Source organism: Bactrocera latifrons, unplaced genomic scaffold, assembly GCF_001853355.1.
Source record: "Bactrocera latifrons isolate USDA-ARS-PBARC rearing strain unplaced genomic scaffold, ASM185335v1 scaffold_346, whole genome shotgun sequence".
In the NCBI taxonomy this organism is placed as follows: domain Eukaryota; kingdom Metazoa; phylum Arthropoda; class Insecta; order Diptera; family Tephritidae; genus Bactrocera; species Bactrocera latifrons.
Window position 1 is genome coordinate 246,447 of NW_017536986.1, and position 13,564 is coordinate 260,010.

General features: G+C 36.6%; 1 protein-coding gene across 1 annotated transcript; it reads left to right on the plus strand.

Moving 5' to 3' along the window:
- The first annotated feature begins 131 nt into the window (after nucleotides 1-131).
- LOC108971501 (protein tipE) lies at nucleotides 132-8,696 on the plus strand. The gene is made up of 2 exons (XM_018937611.1): nucleotides 132-1,795; nucleotides 8,115-8,696. Exons 1-2 carry the CDS (start codon nucleotides 399-401, stop codon nucleotides 8,176-8,178), a joined length of 1,461 nt encoding a protein of 486 aa, XP_018793156.1. The 5' UTR covers nucleotides 132-398; the 3' UTR covers nucleotides 8,179-8,696.
- Nucleotides 8,697-13,564: the final 4,868 nt, after the last annotated feature.

A 13,564-nucleotide genomic window follows, 5' to 3' on the forward strand; every position in this document is an offset into this window, starting at 1 on the left:
AAAATTTATTAAAATTAGAAAAATAAAAATAAAATCTTAAAGAAAACAAAACCATATTTTTAATGATTTTCGGCGAAACTTAAAGCAAAATTAGAAATTGTGACGCTAACTAGAAATAAATTGGAGAAATAAAAATTTAAAACTAAAAAATATATTTAAAACGCACGCAATTACTTCGTAATACATCGGCGCGGCGCTAGCAACGATTATTGATTCGACGTTTACAACAACAACAGCGACGTGTGTTGCTGAGTTTTCATACATTTGCTCAATAAACATATGTAAACGCAACAGACAACAAAAACAACAAGCGCTCGAATAGCAACAACAACAACAACAACAAACACAATAATTAATATCACCAACACAACAACAGCGGCAAACAGAATACACGAAAAATGGGTGACGAACAAGAAGAACGCACCTTYAAGGAGAAGATGCTCTTCTACACCACTGCCTTCTTCATACTACTCGGCACATTCAGTATGTTTGCATTCCTCTTTCTCGTGCCGTTTGTCATAGAGCCCGCCTTCACGACGATCTTTATGCARTTCGAAGAGGTGCCCGCCTTGTGTGAAACCTACGATGTGGAGACATATTTCGGCGCCAAGAATTGCTCGTGGGCGTCATGTCGCGAGGGCTGCACAAAGGATATTTACACTTGTACGCAGATACGCGTCAATTATCGACTGAATTTGTACAATTACACAGATGAATTCAATTTCACCGAATATCACATTAATTTGGCTGAGGCGGAACGTGAATTGCCGCCGGTCAAGCGTACCGATCGCTATGAGCGGGCCATACGTGATTATGATTATGATGCGGCCACGAGTGATGCCGCCAAAGCGAATCAAGTGGTGGATGTACCGGCGGCGGCGGCATTAATGTCCAGCCCCGCAGTGGCGCTTGCAGCTGCAGCGGCGGCATCGGCGTCGACGACAAGCGAGCAAGTACGATTGAATACGATTAGTTTTGGCGGTGAGAGTGCCGGCATTGGTGACGGCACGAGTGGCTATCTCGTCGATGAGGAGCCGCTGGACGACGATATGAGCGGTGCACCCGGCAGYATACTGTTCAACGAAGAACGACATCCCTTCGATGAGATCTCTGAATTGAATGAGGGTCTCATGGGTAATAATTCGATGTATTTCTATGTGGGCGCGCGTCTTTTTCCCAACGTTAAGGGTTGTGGTTATCCGCCCATGCTAAATTGTACAATTTGGCTAAAACGCTATACGAAGATTGGTATTAAGTTTCCGTGCTATTATTCGAAAGTCGATCCAAGTTTGGTGATAAGCGATTTGGATTATTGGCAGAACACATTGAATCTGATCTATTCGATGGCCATACCAATWCCATCGTTTATTATATCGGTGATATACCTGACATATGCATACTTCAAAATCTATAATGAGGATGAAGAAACGGCGCCGCTCGATAAGAATGCCGAAGATATGGATATTGATGAGGGTGAGGTGGACGAGAGTGATGGCGCTGCRTTGGCTAATAATGCTGCCGGCAGTCAGATCATCAATATGGACTCGACGACGGGTGAGAGTTGCGTGGATGTGGTACTGCCGAATGGTGGTCCCGGCATGACGACCTCTATATCGCAGGGCGGTTCGGTCACAACGCCCGGTCAATATTTGGCACAATCGCCGGGCGGCTCACAAATGAYACCCAATTCCGATATGAATTCGTTCGGTCATCAGCTTAAAGTGCAAATGGCGGACGAAATGTCGCGCGACTCATTGGAAAATGGTGTGCTGTCGACATCGAACTCCGTGCAGGGGTAAGTACGAARTATACAGCGGCTGACATATTTTGCGTGTAACGAGAAATAAAGTCTATTAGGCTTCCTTAATTGTTGTTTATTACATCGATTTAACAAATTACTCAAATTACTTTTATAACTCATAACAAGTTAATTAATCATGCCTAACARTATTTACTTTATCCATTTTTTCTCACACTGCCAGCGCTGTTTGTTTTATTTGTTGTTGTCGTCTATTTAGTCAATCCAGATTTTATCATGGAAATGGCTCATCTTGATACAACAGCAGTGAGCACTCCTAGAACAGTGTTCATGCCAGTTAAACATGATCAAAGTGGCCTTGAGTTGTCTTTACATCAATATAGCCTCAATATATTTATTTGTATAACTAAAATAYATAYACATATACGCATATATATGTATAACATACTATATCATACATGTTAATATTTATATATTATAAATTCATACATTTTGCCGGTAGTTTTACTTATGCATGATGACGTAAGCATATTTGTCTCTTTGGAATTTGCTTTGAAAAAGGGTGACGGCAGGTTTTCCGTTACAAAGTGAGAGTAAACAAATCCGGAAATCAAATTCATATTCATTATTTATTTTGGTTGCCAGTTCGGATAAATCTTTTCAATATGTTGACTTGACCTCGTTTGYCTGGCGCTCGTTATAAACAAGCACATCACTAAGGATAAAAATAAATTACAAAAACGAATGAAAAAGTTAGATTTTTTTTTCAACGCAAAAATTCTATTGTATTTTAAAGTTTATGTAAGAGTAAATTGATTCCGAAAGATTGTTGAAGTTKTTAGGAAAAATAGAAGTTCCTATAAAATTCTTATTTTTCTTTTTTATTGCGTGGTTATGCCCSAGTTTACRACAGCGCGTCAGTTTTCTTTCTTTTTCGTTGTTTGGTGCCRATTGGGGATTCCAAGTGAAGYCAGGTCTTTATCCACCTGGTCTTTCCWACGTGGTGGAGATCTACGTCTTCCTMTGCTTTCATCTGCGTCGAATACTTTCAGAGCTRGAATATTTTCGTCGATTTGGGTGACATGACCTAGCCAGCGCAGTCGCTGTCTTTTAATTCGCTGAACTATGTCTATGTCGTCGTATAACTCGTACAGCTTATCGTTGCATCGAATGTGATATTCGCCATGCGCAAAGGATCATAAGTCTTCCACAGAACCACTTTCTCGCAAACTCGTAACGTCGACTTATTAGCTGTTGTCATAGTCCATTCCTCTGCACCATATCGCAAGACGGGAATAATGACTCACTTATAGAGTTGCTTTGTTCGTCGAGAGAGGACTTAACATCTTAAGTGCTTTCTCAGTCCGAAGTAGCATCTRTTGGCAAGAGTTATTCTGCATTGGATTTCGAGTCTGACATTGTTGGTWCCAAGATGGATGAAATTATCTACAACTTCGAAGTTATGTCMGTCAACAGTGACGTGGGAGCCTAGTCGCGCGATTACTGTTTACTTGATGACAKGAGATATTTCGTCTTACACTCGTTCATTGCCATTGCTTTGCCCATTTGCTTTKCTTCCTTTTCTTATTCAGTCTGGAGAAAGCWGAACTAACGAAGAGGGTGTTGAGGCCAATGCCATCAATACCATCCGTGTACGCCAGCAGCAGTAGATTGAAGAAGTCACACGATAGGGAGCCACCTTGCCTGAAACCTCGTTTAGCATTATCTGTGTCGGCCAGCTTGTTWAGCTATTCATACTCACGTATTTCGGTCACTCTCTTTTTTGTCTGCAAATCCGTCTCGCTTCCCTTTTCAGCTTTCTATCTCATTCCGCACGCATTTTCTATYGTAACGTTGCGAGGTAGGCAGTAGTCTGTTTTCTCTACGCTGAGACACGGCACTCTTCGTCTTACCAGCTGTTCTTTAGCCTTTTCCGAAAACCGATGGTTTCGTTTGCAGCTGYACATAAGGAGCTTGAAATGCCAACCCACAGTTCCCTTATATCGAGTTGCTGATGAATGATATCAGAGAGCAGGAATGCAAGTCGAGTAGAGGGGCACAATAGACCCTAGGTTGCGRTGCATTCTCCATTTATTTRTCTTGACTCGAGTAGAAAATCATTGGGCTGTTTGTTGTGATTGCAGCTTCTCGAYGTCGAACCTTCCCTGTGTTTGTTAATGTGCGTTTTTTGCTGCACAGAGGCGGGTGCGAATCTTGGATGCAATAAGATAGTGGTCCGAGTCGATGTTAGGACCTCGGAGTGCACGCACACTTAAAACACTGGATACTTGTCTTTTGTCTATTACAACATAATCGATCTGGTTTGTGGGTTTTCGATCCGGAGACAGCCAGGTAGTTTGATGTATTTTCTAATGCTGGAATCTAGAGTTCATACACATCACGAATCCGATACCGAATTTGTGCTACTTTATATGGCCACTATTCTAAATGTTACAAGAACCTACTTGTTTCAGTCCGTGTCCCGTGTATCGCATTTCTTGGACGACGGTGATGTCAGGCATTGTTTACACGAGGACATCAAGCAGTTAGTCAGCGGCACCTTCCCAATTAAGAGACCGGAAATTCCAAGTGCATTCCCTCAAATCGTAATCCTAAATGCGTTTGCCATGGTCGTCATCAAAAGGGGGTCTCTCATCCGAGTCTGTTGGTTAGTTTTCATTGGAGGCGTTTTTTATTCTATACTACTATAATACTGTTATTATTACTACTACTACTACTACTACCTTTTATTCTTACTATTTTTCTTATGATGTCTTGCGTCTGCATAAATAAATATTACTCCTTTTTCCATACCTCGACATATACGTGTAATGTATCTTTACCTACATTTAGGAAAACGATTCAACGATTTCAACGATTAATTTGGCGTAATGCTGTCAATATAAAGAAAATATAGAAAAAAAAAATTTTTTCAAATCAAATTGAAAAAATAAAACCGAACTAAATCAATAAATCTATGATATGCTTATACTTTGAACAGGCATTTTGAACTAAAAATTACTTTCAAAACTCCTAAATATCGATCAGGTTGAAGAAAATCCCAGCTTAACACACACACAGAAGCTAAACACATGCACGTACCAATACACATGTAACTGCAACTGGCTAAATTGCCACTCGAATGCCAGCCAAGGCCATCTTTCATTGCATCTCATTTATAAGGCGAGCAAAGAGCGGAATTTTTCTTGGTCATTTGCTCTGCACATTACACTAATATGCACACACACACACACACATGCATACGCGCCCACATGCACACACACCTGCACAAAGGGCAAGCAATGTAAGACCACTTAACATTGCGGCCAACAATAAGTATGGAAAAAATATCAACAAATATTACAGCAATGGTCACAGAAGTGGCGACTATGGCCACGACGGAAATGTGGCAAGCAATATTTGYGCACGAGTAAATACACAAGTGCAAAGTGTCAACGCCAATTTTCAAAGGGGCCGAAAATGCATTGCAATTTAGGTCAGTAGAGCCCAGTTGCGGTATATTTAGTTATTGTAAGAAAATACAGGTAAATTCAATTATGAATATGTACATACAGCAGAATGTCTATAAGAACGATCTCAAAGGCTGAAAACTAAATGTACCGATATTAAAAAAAAAAAAAAATCTTAAAATATTTTTAAATGTAATGATGTACATTTTAATGAAAATTGCTAATAATGCTAATGTGATTTGACTACTCTTATATAGCATGGAGCTTAAGTGTAGACAACGTTTCATTTAAAAAAATATTTCTGATTACAACATTTCTGATCATATTTGTATCTTCCTGCTTAGTTAGAAACTAACCTTCATTTAGTATTAGTCATCACGTGCTAGTAATTTCTTATTACAATAATGTTGCTCAGTTTTCCTAGCAAGTAGCGTACACTCCGCACCGTTCTCACTTTCCTTGTTCCCTTCATTGTTTGCCATTCACTGCACCCCCTTAATGAGCAATGATTAGTGGAATTGAAAATAAATGACAAATAAGTCGATATCCTAGACATGGACATGAACTAAATGCKTTCTATGTACATAAATACTGTAAGTTCAGGTACATACTTATATGCATACAATACTTGTAATACTATATTAGTTTTAGCTGTGGAATGTAAACACATTTAGTCCTAATTGGATTGTTGAATTGTATTCAAATTGAGCAATTTAGTAAGCTTCTTACAATTAACGTAATCCTGACTGAGGTGTATGGATATTTCATGTTAAAGCGCTTAATTTCTTATGGTTCGAACTATTTTCGTAACTGCAAAAATATTCGAACTATTTTCACACTTCAAAAGACGATATTGAAAATGTAAAATTTTAAAGTTATTTTTTGTATTAATCGTCGTAATATAATGCGGTTTTAAAAGTACCTAACCTTGGAGCAACTGATAGGGTTACAATTAACGCATTGAAAGGCCAATTGAATTAAAATTTGAATTAAATATTTTCAAAAGTTAAAWAGTTTTTAAAAATTTGAATCCCAAATACCAGACTAAAGAACTCAAATAAATTTTTAATCCTAAAAGTCAAATTAAAGAATTTAAGTTAAAAATGTGAATCCTAAACACCGCTTAAATATGCTTAAAAAATGTTTTTTCGAGTTTGAAATTATTTATTTTTATTACTTTGTGTTTTACCTTTTTGGCAATGATTTCTAAAGAAAATCTTATTTTTAATAAAATTTAAAMATTTTTTTACAGCATTTCTTTTATTTGTATATAATTATTTTAAATTGTAGTGTTTGTAGTAGAAATATGTAAAAATTTCTCTTTTTATATCTTTTCCTTTTAGACTTTTTAATTTTAAGTTTTAAATTTGAAAAAAAATTAAAAAAAAAAGTAATCAAAACTGGCAACTAAAACTTGCAAAGTAAAATTGTTTTCTTAAAAAATGTACTAAAAGTATATGCTAATTGAGGGTTAATTTCGGAGAGAAAAAAATTGATAGTTTCGAAAATGTGAAAAAATCTGTTTAAGCAATGAATATTATATTGTTAATGTCTGGTTAAATTTGTAATTTTGGCATATGTAAAACAGTAAAATTTTTGGATAACAAATGTCTGCAGCCCCGAGCAGTGCGTATGAGTAATGTGTCCTTATTCGCTCTTTCACTTGTCAGGAATAGTTTCTGCAGAACGAAGTCCTCGAAATATACCAAAACATCAGACTTGARTAGCCTTTTCGCTGAAATGTACAAAAATATGTGTTTCGAGGACAGCTGGGAATATAAAATAATTTTATACCCTTGCAACATATGCCACAAAGTATAATAGTTTTGTTCATCTGACGGTTGTACGTATCACCTAAAACCAAGGGCGATGTACATGGGTGACGAGAAAACTTGAAATTCGGGTTACTGCCTGTCTGTCCGTTTGTGCAAGCTGTGAGTTGAGTAAAAATTAGGAAATCTTAATGAATAATTTCTTGGCAAATCATTAAGGCGGAACTCGTAGATGAGCGAAATCGGACTACTGCCACGCTACAACAACCTAATTCGCCCAACGCAATTACTATAACAACTGAATTGCTATTTGGACTTCGTCATGGTCGGGCAATGAAACCTCTACTCCATCGTTATCCATTGAGCAATCGGGTTCACCATCTCTTGGCATTATGCTTTCACAGCCATTTAACTAGCTGGAGAAGTGTTCGCTCCATAATTTTAGTATGCTTTTTGCATCAGTTACTTACTAGACCACCTCTGGGKGTTCTACAAGAGTATGCTCCGGTATTGAAACCTAACAGAAGAATCGCCGCATATTTTATTAAAATTTTCGACATTACCCCTGTCGGCCAGCTTGTCAAGCTCTTCGTACTCACGCGTTTCGGTCGCTCTCTTTTTTTGTTTGCAAATGCGTCTTGCTTCCCTCTTCAACGCTTGGTATCTATCCCATCCCGCACGTGTTGTGGTCGATCGTAACGTTGCGAGGGTGACAGTCTGTTTTCTCTCCGCTGCGACACGGCGTTTSCTCGTCGTACCTCCTGTTCTTTTGCCTTTTCCGAAAAGCAATGGCTTCGTTTGCGGCTGTACGTAAGAGGCTTATTCCGAGTTGCTGATGAGTGCTCTCAGAGAGCAGGAGTACCCGGCGAGTGGCTGTGGATTTGAGAGAGATAATCTTGAAAAAATAAATGCCAAAGCATGTTCCTTCGAATGATAATAAAATTTCCCCCATTAAATTTGAAGTCATTTTTCTTTAAAGAAGTAGGGAATCTCGAAATGGATCACACTTTATTATTGGTTGATAAACCTATATTGATACATGAGTTATACTCAGCACCCTACATAAAAGAAAAGTACATGATTTATTCATTAATGTTCATTAATTCATTGCAGAAACTTGAGCAAGACGATGACGACGAGTATCTCAACTCCACCTGGGCCGACAGCAGCAGTTTAAAACGCAAAGTCCACGGCATGGATAATGTACGTTTTCGCATTGGACAATGAAATGTGTGCGCACCAAATATTTAGCTTTTTAAAGTCTCAGCTCTCGTACGAAATTACCATTAAATGTTACTAATTATAACAAAAGCAATTAGCTAATATGTATGCATAAGAGTTAGGCATTCTAGTATGCACCAYAAGCAAACTCACACAAAAGACAATGCAATAAATTTCATAATTATTAAGTGAACACACACACTAAACAAAAAGGGAACTAGCTAAATACAAGAATACATACATACAAAGGCATGTATGTACATACATAAACATATACTTGTAGTTATGCGCTGCTTACTATTTAATAATTAAATTTAGTATAAACTTTGTAATTGTATTGTAAAACAACAAATAAGCGACTTAACACACACTAGAGCGTTTATAATCTAGATATGCGAATGGCAGATAACAATTTATATATATAACAGAATTATTGCAAATAAATTAATTTTGTTAATGAATTGAAAACAGTTACGAAGCGAGCGTCTATCTACGAACTAGTGCAATACAAAATATGCTAATACACGAACGCTGCAGATGAAGATATATGTATATACATATATACATATATATTCGCTTAGGCATATGCATACAAATACACATACACATAGACACCGCATAAATTATTAAAAGACATAAATACATATTTACTAGTGTTTTAATTTCAAATTAAACATCCTCACTTAGACAGCTTGGTGACAGTCACATTAATGCCTACTTTCAGGAGTTAGATACTATATATCCACATGCAAATTAGAAAAAAAAAATTTTTTATGTACTTTAATAATCGACTCATTCATTTTATTTCGAAAAACTTGCATTCTCTGGATCCCATAGTCGAAATCTAGCAGCACCACCGAAATTAAATGTCGGACGGTGAAAAAATTTTTTTCCTGATAAAAAGTAAAACAAAAAAAAAAAAAAAAAAATATTACAAGAAATGACCACAGGCCATGCGGCACTAGTCAAAATTCTGATTTTTGACAAAATCGCGGCTTTCGAAAAATTTACGTTTTTTAAGAAAAAATGTTACTTACTTAAGAGCGATTTAAAAAATTTAAATTATTATCAAAAATCGTATTGCTTTCATCCCGACCTGAAAAGTATACATATATAAGAAGATCGTTTTAGAGAAATTTGGTGCACCGGTTCGAAAAACAGCAAAACCCTTTTAAAATATTGCAGACCGATAACACTAAGTAAAAAAAAAAAATTCTCACAAATATGCTCACATATAAGTCCATATCATCCAATTATGGCCAAAAATATTCGGTTATCATTGAATAGTAGCGTTTTTCATTCACAATATTCCCAAAGACGCCATCGGTCTATAAATCGCACCAAACCGTACATTTTTGCAATGGTGACTCAAGGAGTACGTGTGGATTGCTGGTTGACCTTATTGACGAAGCCATTCAGCCAGAAGTGAGCCACATCGTTGAAGGTGATTTTTCGATAACATCCGAATAATTTTCAAGTTGTTGCTCAGCCCAGTTCACGAACATACGGACGATTGCGTCTATTTGATCTTGTAAGGATGTAGGCAAGGATCTTTTCGAAAAATTCACCATTCACGATGTCACAGAGATGTCTAACGCTCGAAAATGACGATTGAGAAATGGATTTGGGTCTCCCTCAATTGATGCGGGCATTTCTTTGTCTCACAGACACGGGAACATTTTGTACCGTGCCTGTGGATTCAAATTTTTCGCTAGACGCTCTATTGTTGATCCGACAGAATCATTATGAAGACCATAAATTAGACGTAGCGCTCTTAAAGTTGAGATTACTGACTCCGAATTTCTGTAATTCATTTTAGAAATTTCGACTAGTGGCAGGATCGTGTACCTTTCCAAGATGAAATGACAAATGAGGGGGCCAAATATGGCATGATTTGCTGTCCCTATCCGTCTACTTTTGATGCGTTCCTCATGAAAAATTCGAAACAACCAAAAAAAAAATCTTTTTTTCGGAGATTATTCTCAAATATATCTCTATAACAAGTGGATATAACTCCATAATCTCACACAACGTGCACACAAGCATACATATAAGTATACATATACATTCGGATTTACACACACACACACATATATATATATATGCATACGAACATTCACACATACACGTATGCCTAATAGCTGCAAAACGTTTGAATAMCGAAAGGAAAAAATTTCATTGCATAGTAAATAATATTAGACTGTAAGCAGAAAGAATTAAGAAACATTAGTCTAACTCTTAAAATAAATAATACATGTTATTTAGCTAGCGACTTTTACACRAATAACGAAATTGAATTGTAAAGTAAACTCGCAAAGCGTCACACTGGCATTTGATGCGCAATAAATAGGCAGAGTTAGCTAAAAAGCCAATCCAAGTGTGTATGCTAGGGTGTGAATTAGCCTTGTGGTTCTTTATTGGTAATGTGCAATAATTTTAATATTTTTTAATATTTTCCTGTTGATGAGATGTATAGATTTTAATTAATATTTAATAATTGAAGTAATATTGTTGAGCAGCTTTATTGGGGGAAGTTCCAKAAAACTATGGTCTAACTATTTACGGTTCGTCGGATTCCTTTGTTAATAGCAGTATGATAATAGCAGTATCTTAGTTACCACATCCGATTTTGATATATGGTCCTTCAAAGACTTAACGAATTTCCACCCCCACTCCACTCCCTCTCTCAAATTTGGATCACAGGCTCTAATGAGCTGCACTATCTGGTCTATTTGAGATGCTGTAGTCGGCATCCAGATCATTTGCCCTTGACCTGAACGGATTTTCTTTCTTGCCGACCGCTACCAAACTAGTTTCCGAACATACCTTTCCAATCTGGGCTGTAGTGACTATGTAGTATTATATACAGTTAGACCGATGTCTTGTCGTCGCATGCAACAATTTTTATTTGGCCTGATGGTGGCCGGCATCTATGCATGGCGGTGACGGACCCGTATTGCTTAATTACACTTCCAGCGCCACGTTTTAACGCAGCTTGCACTCATTTCCATTGGTCTCTGAGAATTTTTTCATTGGGATCACCCTCATCCAGCCGGCCAATAATCATGCGGTTCCGGATCGTATCAGCTAACGACTGTTACACCCTTTGTCTTCGACCTTTGTGCTGGCGGCTTAGCCTCCTCAGCTGACCTCTGTTTTTTAGCTGCCACTGCGGGCGGATCAGATTTGAAATATTTCGACTTCGCGCAATGAATRGACTCGTAGAGCGTCTTAGGAGCTTCTCCCTGTTTGACGATTGCAGTTGTACCCTTGTGGACAAGTATACAGTACGACGCTGCTCCGCTTTAGCTGGGTCATTGACATTAAATATAGGCCATTCTCAGGCAGATACAGTACCAGCAGTCTCACTTTTTGCATCTCCTTTCCCTCACTGCTATGTAGCCGCCAGCCATCAGACGCTGGTGTTTTTGCCTTTCTGGAGGTAGACTTAGCTTCAGCTCCAGATTTCCAGACCTTGCATCTARACGAAGCTCCTGCCTTTGTGCTAGCTGCTTTCAAGCTCGTTGACCTCTTCTCGGAACAACTTGTTTCATCTGACTTTTTCCAGGCAATCCGTACTCCTTTAATATTTTATAATTGTTCCGCTGGTTCATTATATGGATCCTCGCTATCWTATTACGGAGAGCGGCAGGTGTCCRTTARCACCGTTCCAGACTGCGCTATTTAAGAGCCGTTAGCGAGATATATGCTTCACAAGTGCAAAAACGGCGAACTATTTCTAGCCCGCCTTGCTAACGTTGTGATAGTGTCATATCTATTACCAGTCGATCTATTACCAGTCGACACTCCCGTACAGAATTAAGGGGTTTGCCCACCTCGCAAYTTGTTAAAATTATTAAAAACAAAATAGTTTCAATACATTTTCGTCTTCACTTTCAATTAATATATAATAATTAATAATAAATTATAAGTATTCCTTATCACTAATTTTTTGTTTACAACTAAGGCGCGCCCTAATGCATACATGCACACCAGCATTCAAATTAATAGTAACAACAAMAACAACATTTACGAGCAAATATTGAGGTTGTGGGCCAAGGCTGGCCAAGCGAAGGGAACATTTCAGCAAACGAGTTGTATATTTAGGTCTCGACTTGACTTTACCACGTCGGATCGGAATTGTCTTCATTTGCGACTGAGATAAGTGAGTGATGGCGAAAATTTCGATTGCAATTTTAATGGATTAATTAGTAATTAATATTGCCTCTAAGTAAACAAACAACAAAAACTAGACATACATATAGGCGACATAAGCATAACGGTAAAAAAATAAAGTAAAATAATTAATTTCTCTAATAATTTCGAATGCCATTAAGTACGTTTAAAAGTTAATATTGAAGAACTCTCTCGCTCGCGCTTTTACGCTCTTCGCTTACAAGCATTGATTTACTAAGAAACCAAAAAAAAAAAAATGAATTAATGAAAAATATATTTTATTTAGTTAAAATTGTAAGCACTAAAGGGAAGGCGACGATATTGTCTTAAATTAAATTAATTTGTATGTAAACATAAATTATATAGGTACATATACATAGTAACCTAAGTAAATGCGTACGCAAACTCACAGCTTTAAACAAATTGTAAAACAAAATTAAAAAACAAAAAATTACAAAAAACTAAGCAAAACATAAAAAATATTTTCTTCTACTAAAGAATTCACATCATATTCATATTTATAAATATAGTAAGTACTTAATGTATATTAAAAATAAAAATCAGGAAAATATAAACTTAAAAATATTTTAAAAAAATATAAATAAAGCAAAAAATAGCTTAACAACTTATAATAAAAAATACGCATTAAAAAAAACTTGAAAAGCAAACAAAAAAAAAACTTTCTTTAGCATTAAATTAAAATAACATTTAAAGCCTACTCGTATATATTAACTGCTAAGCTGAGCAAAAGCATTAAGCCTCACAAAAATTCTCTTAGACAAATAGGTACTCATAATTATTAAATACCGAAAACAAAAACCAAATAAAAAACTAAAACAAAAGATTAAGCAAAAACCAACACAACAGTGAAAAATACGCGGTGATTTCCTTTTTTTACAATTATTCTATATACATACATATATGTTATGCGCATTTGCATTTGCACATCTAAATTATGAAGAGAAATTAATTAATTGAAAGAGAATATTTAACGAAAATTCTAATAAGCGACAAGCGCCTAAAATAAATACAGTAAATTACTTGCGGCATAAAAGTGCAACATTTTTAAATGAAAATTATTAATTAACTATTGAAGTATAATATTGTAATGCTACTAGAATTGAAACAATAAAAGGTGAGAAATCAAACAATAATAAATAAAAAAT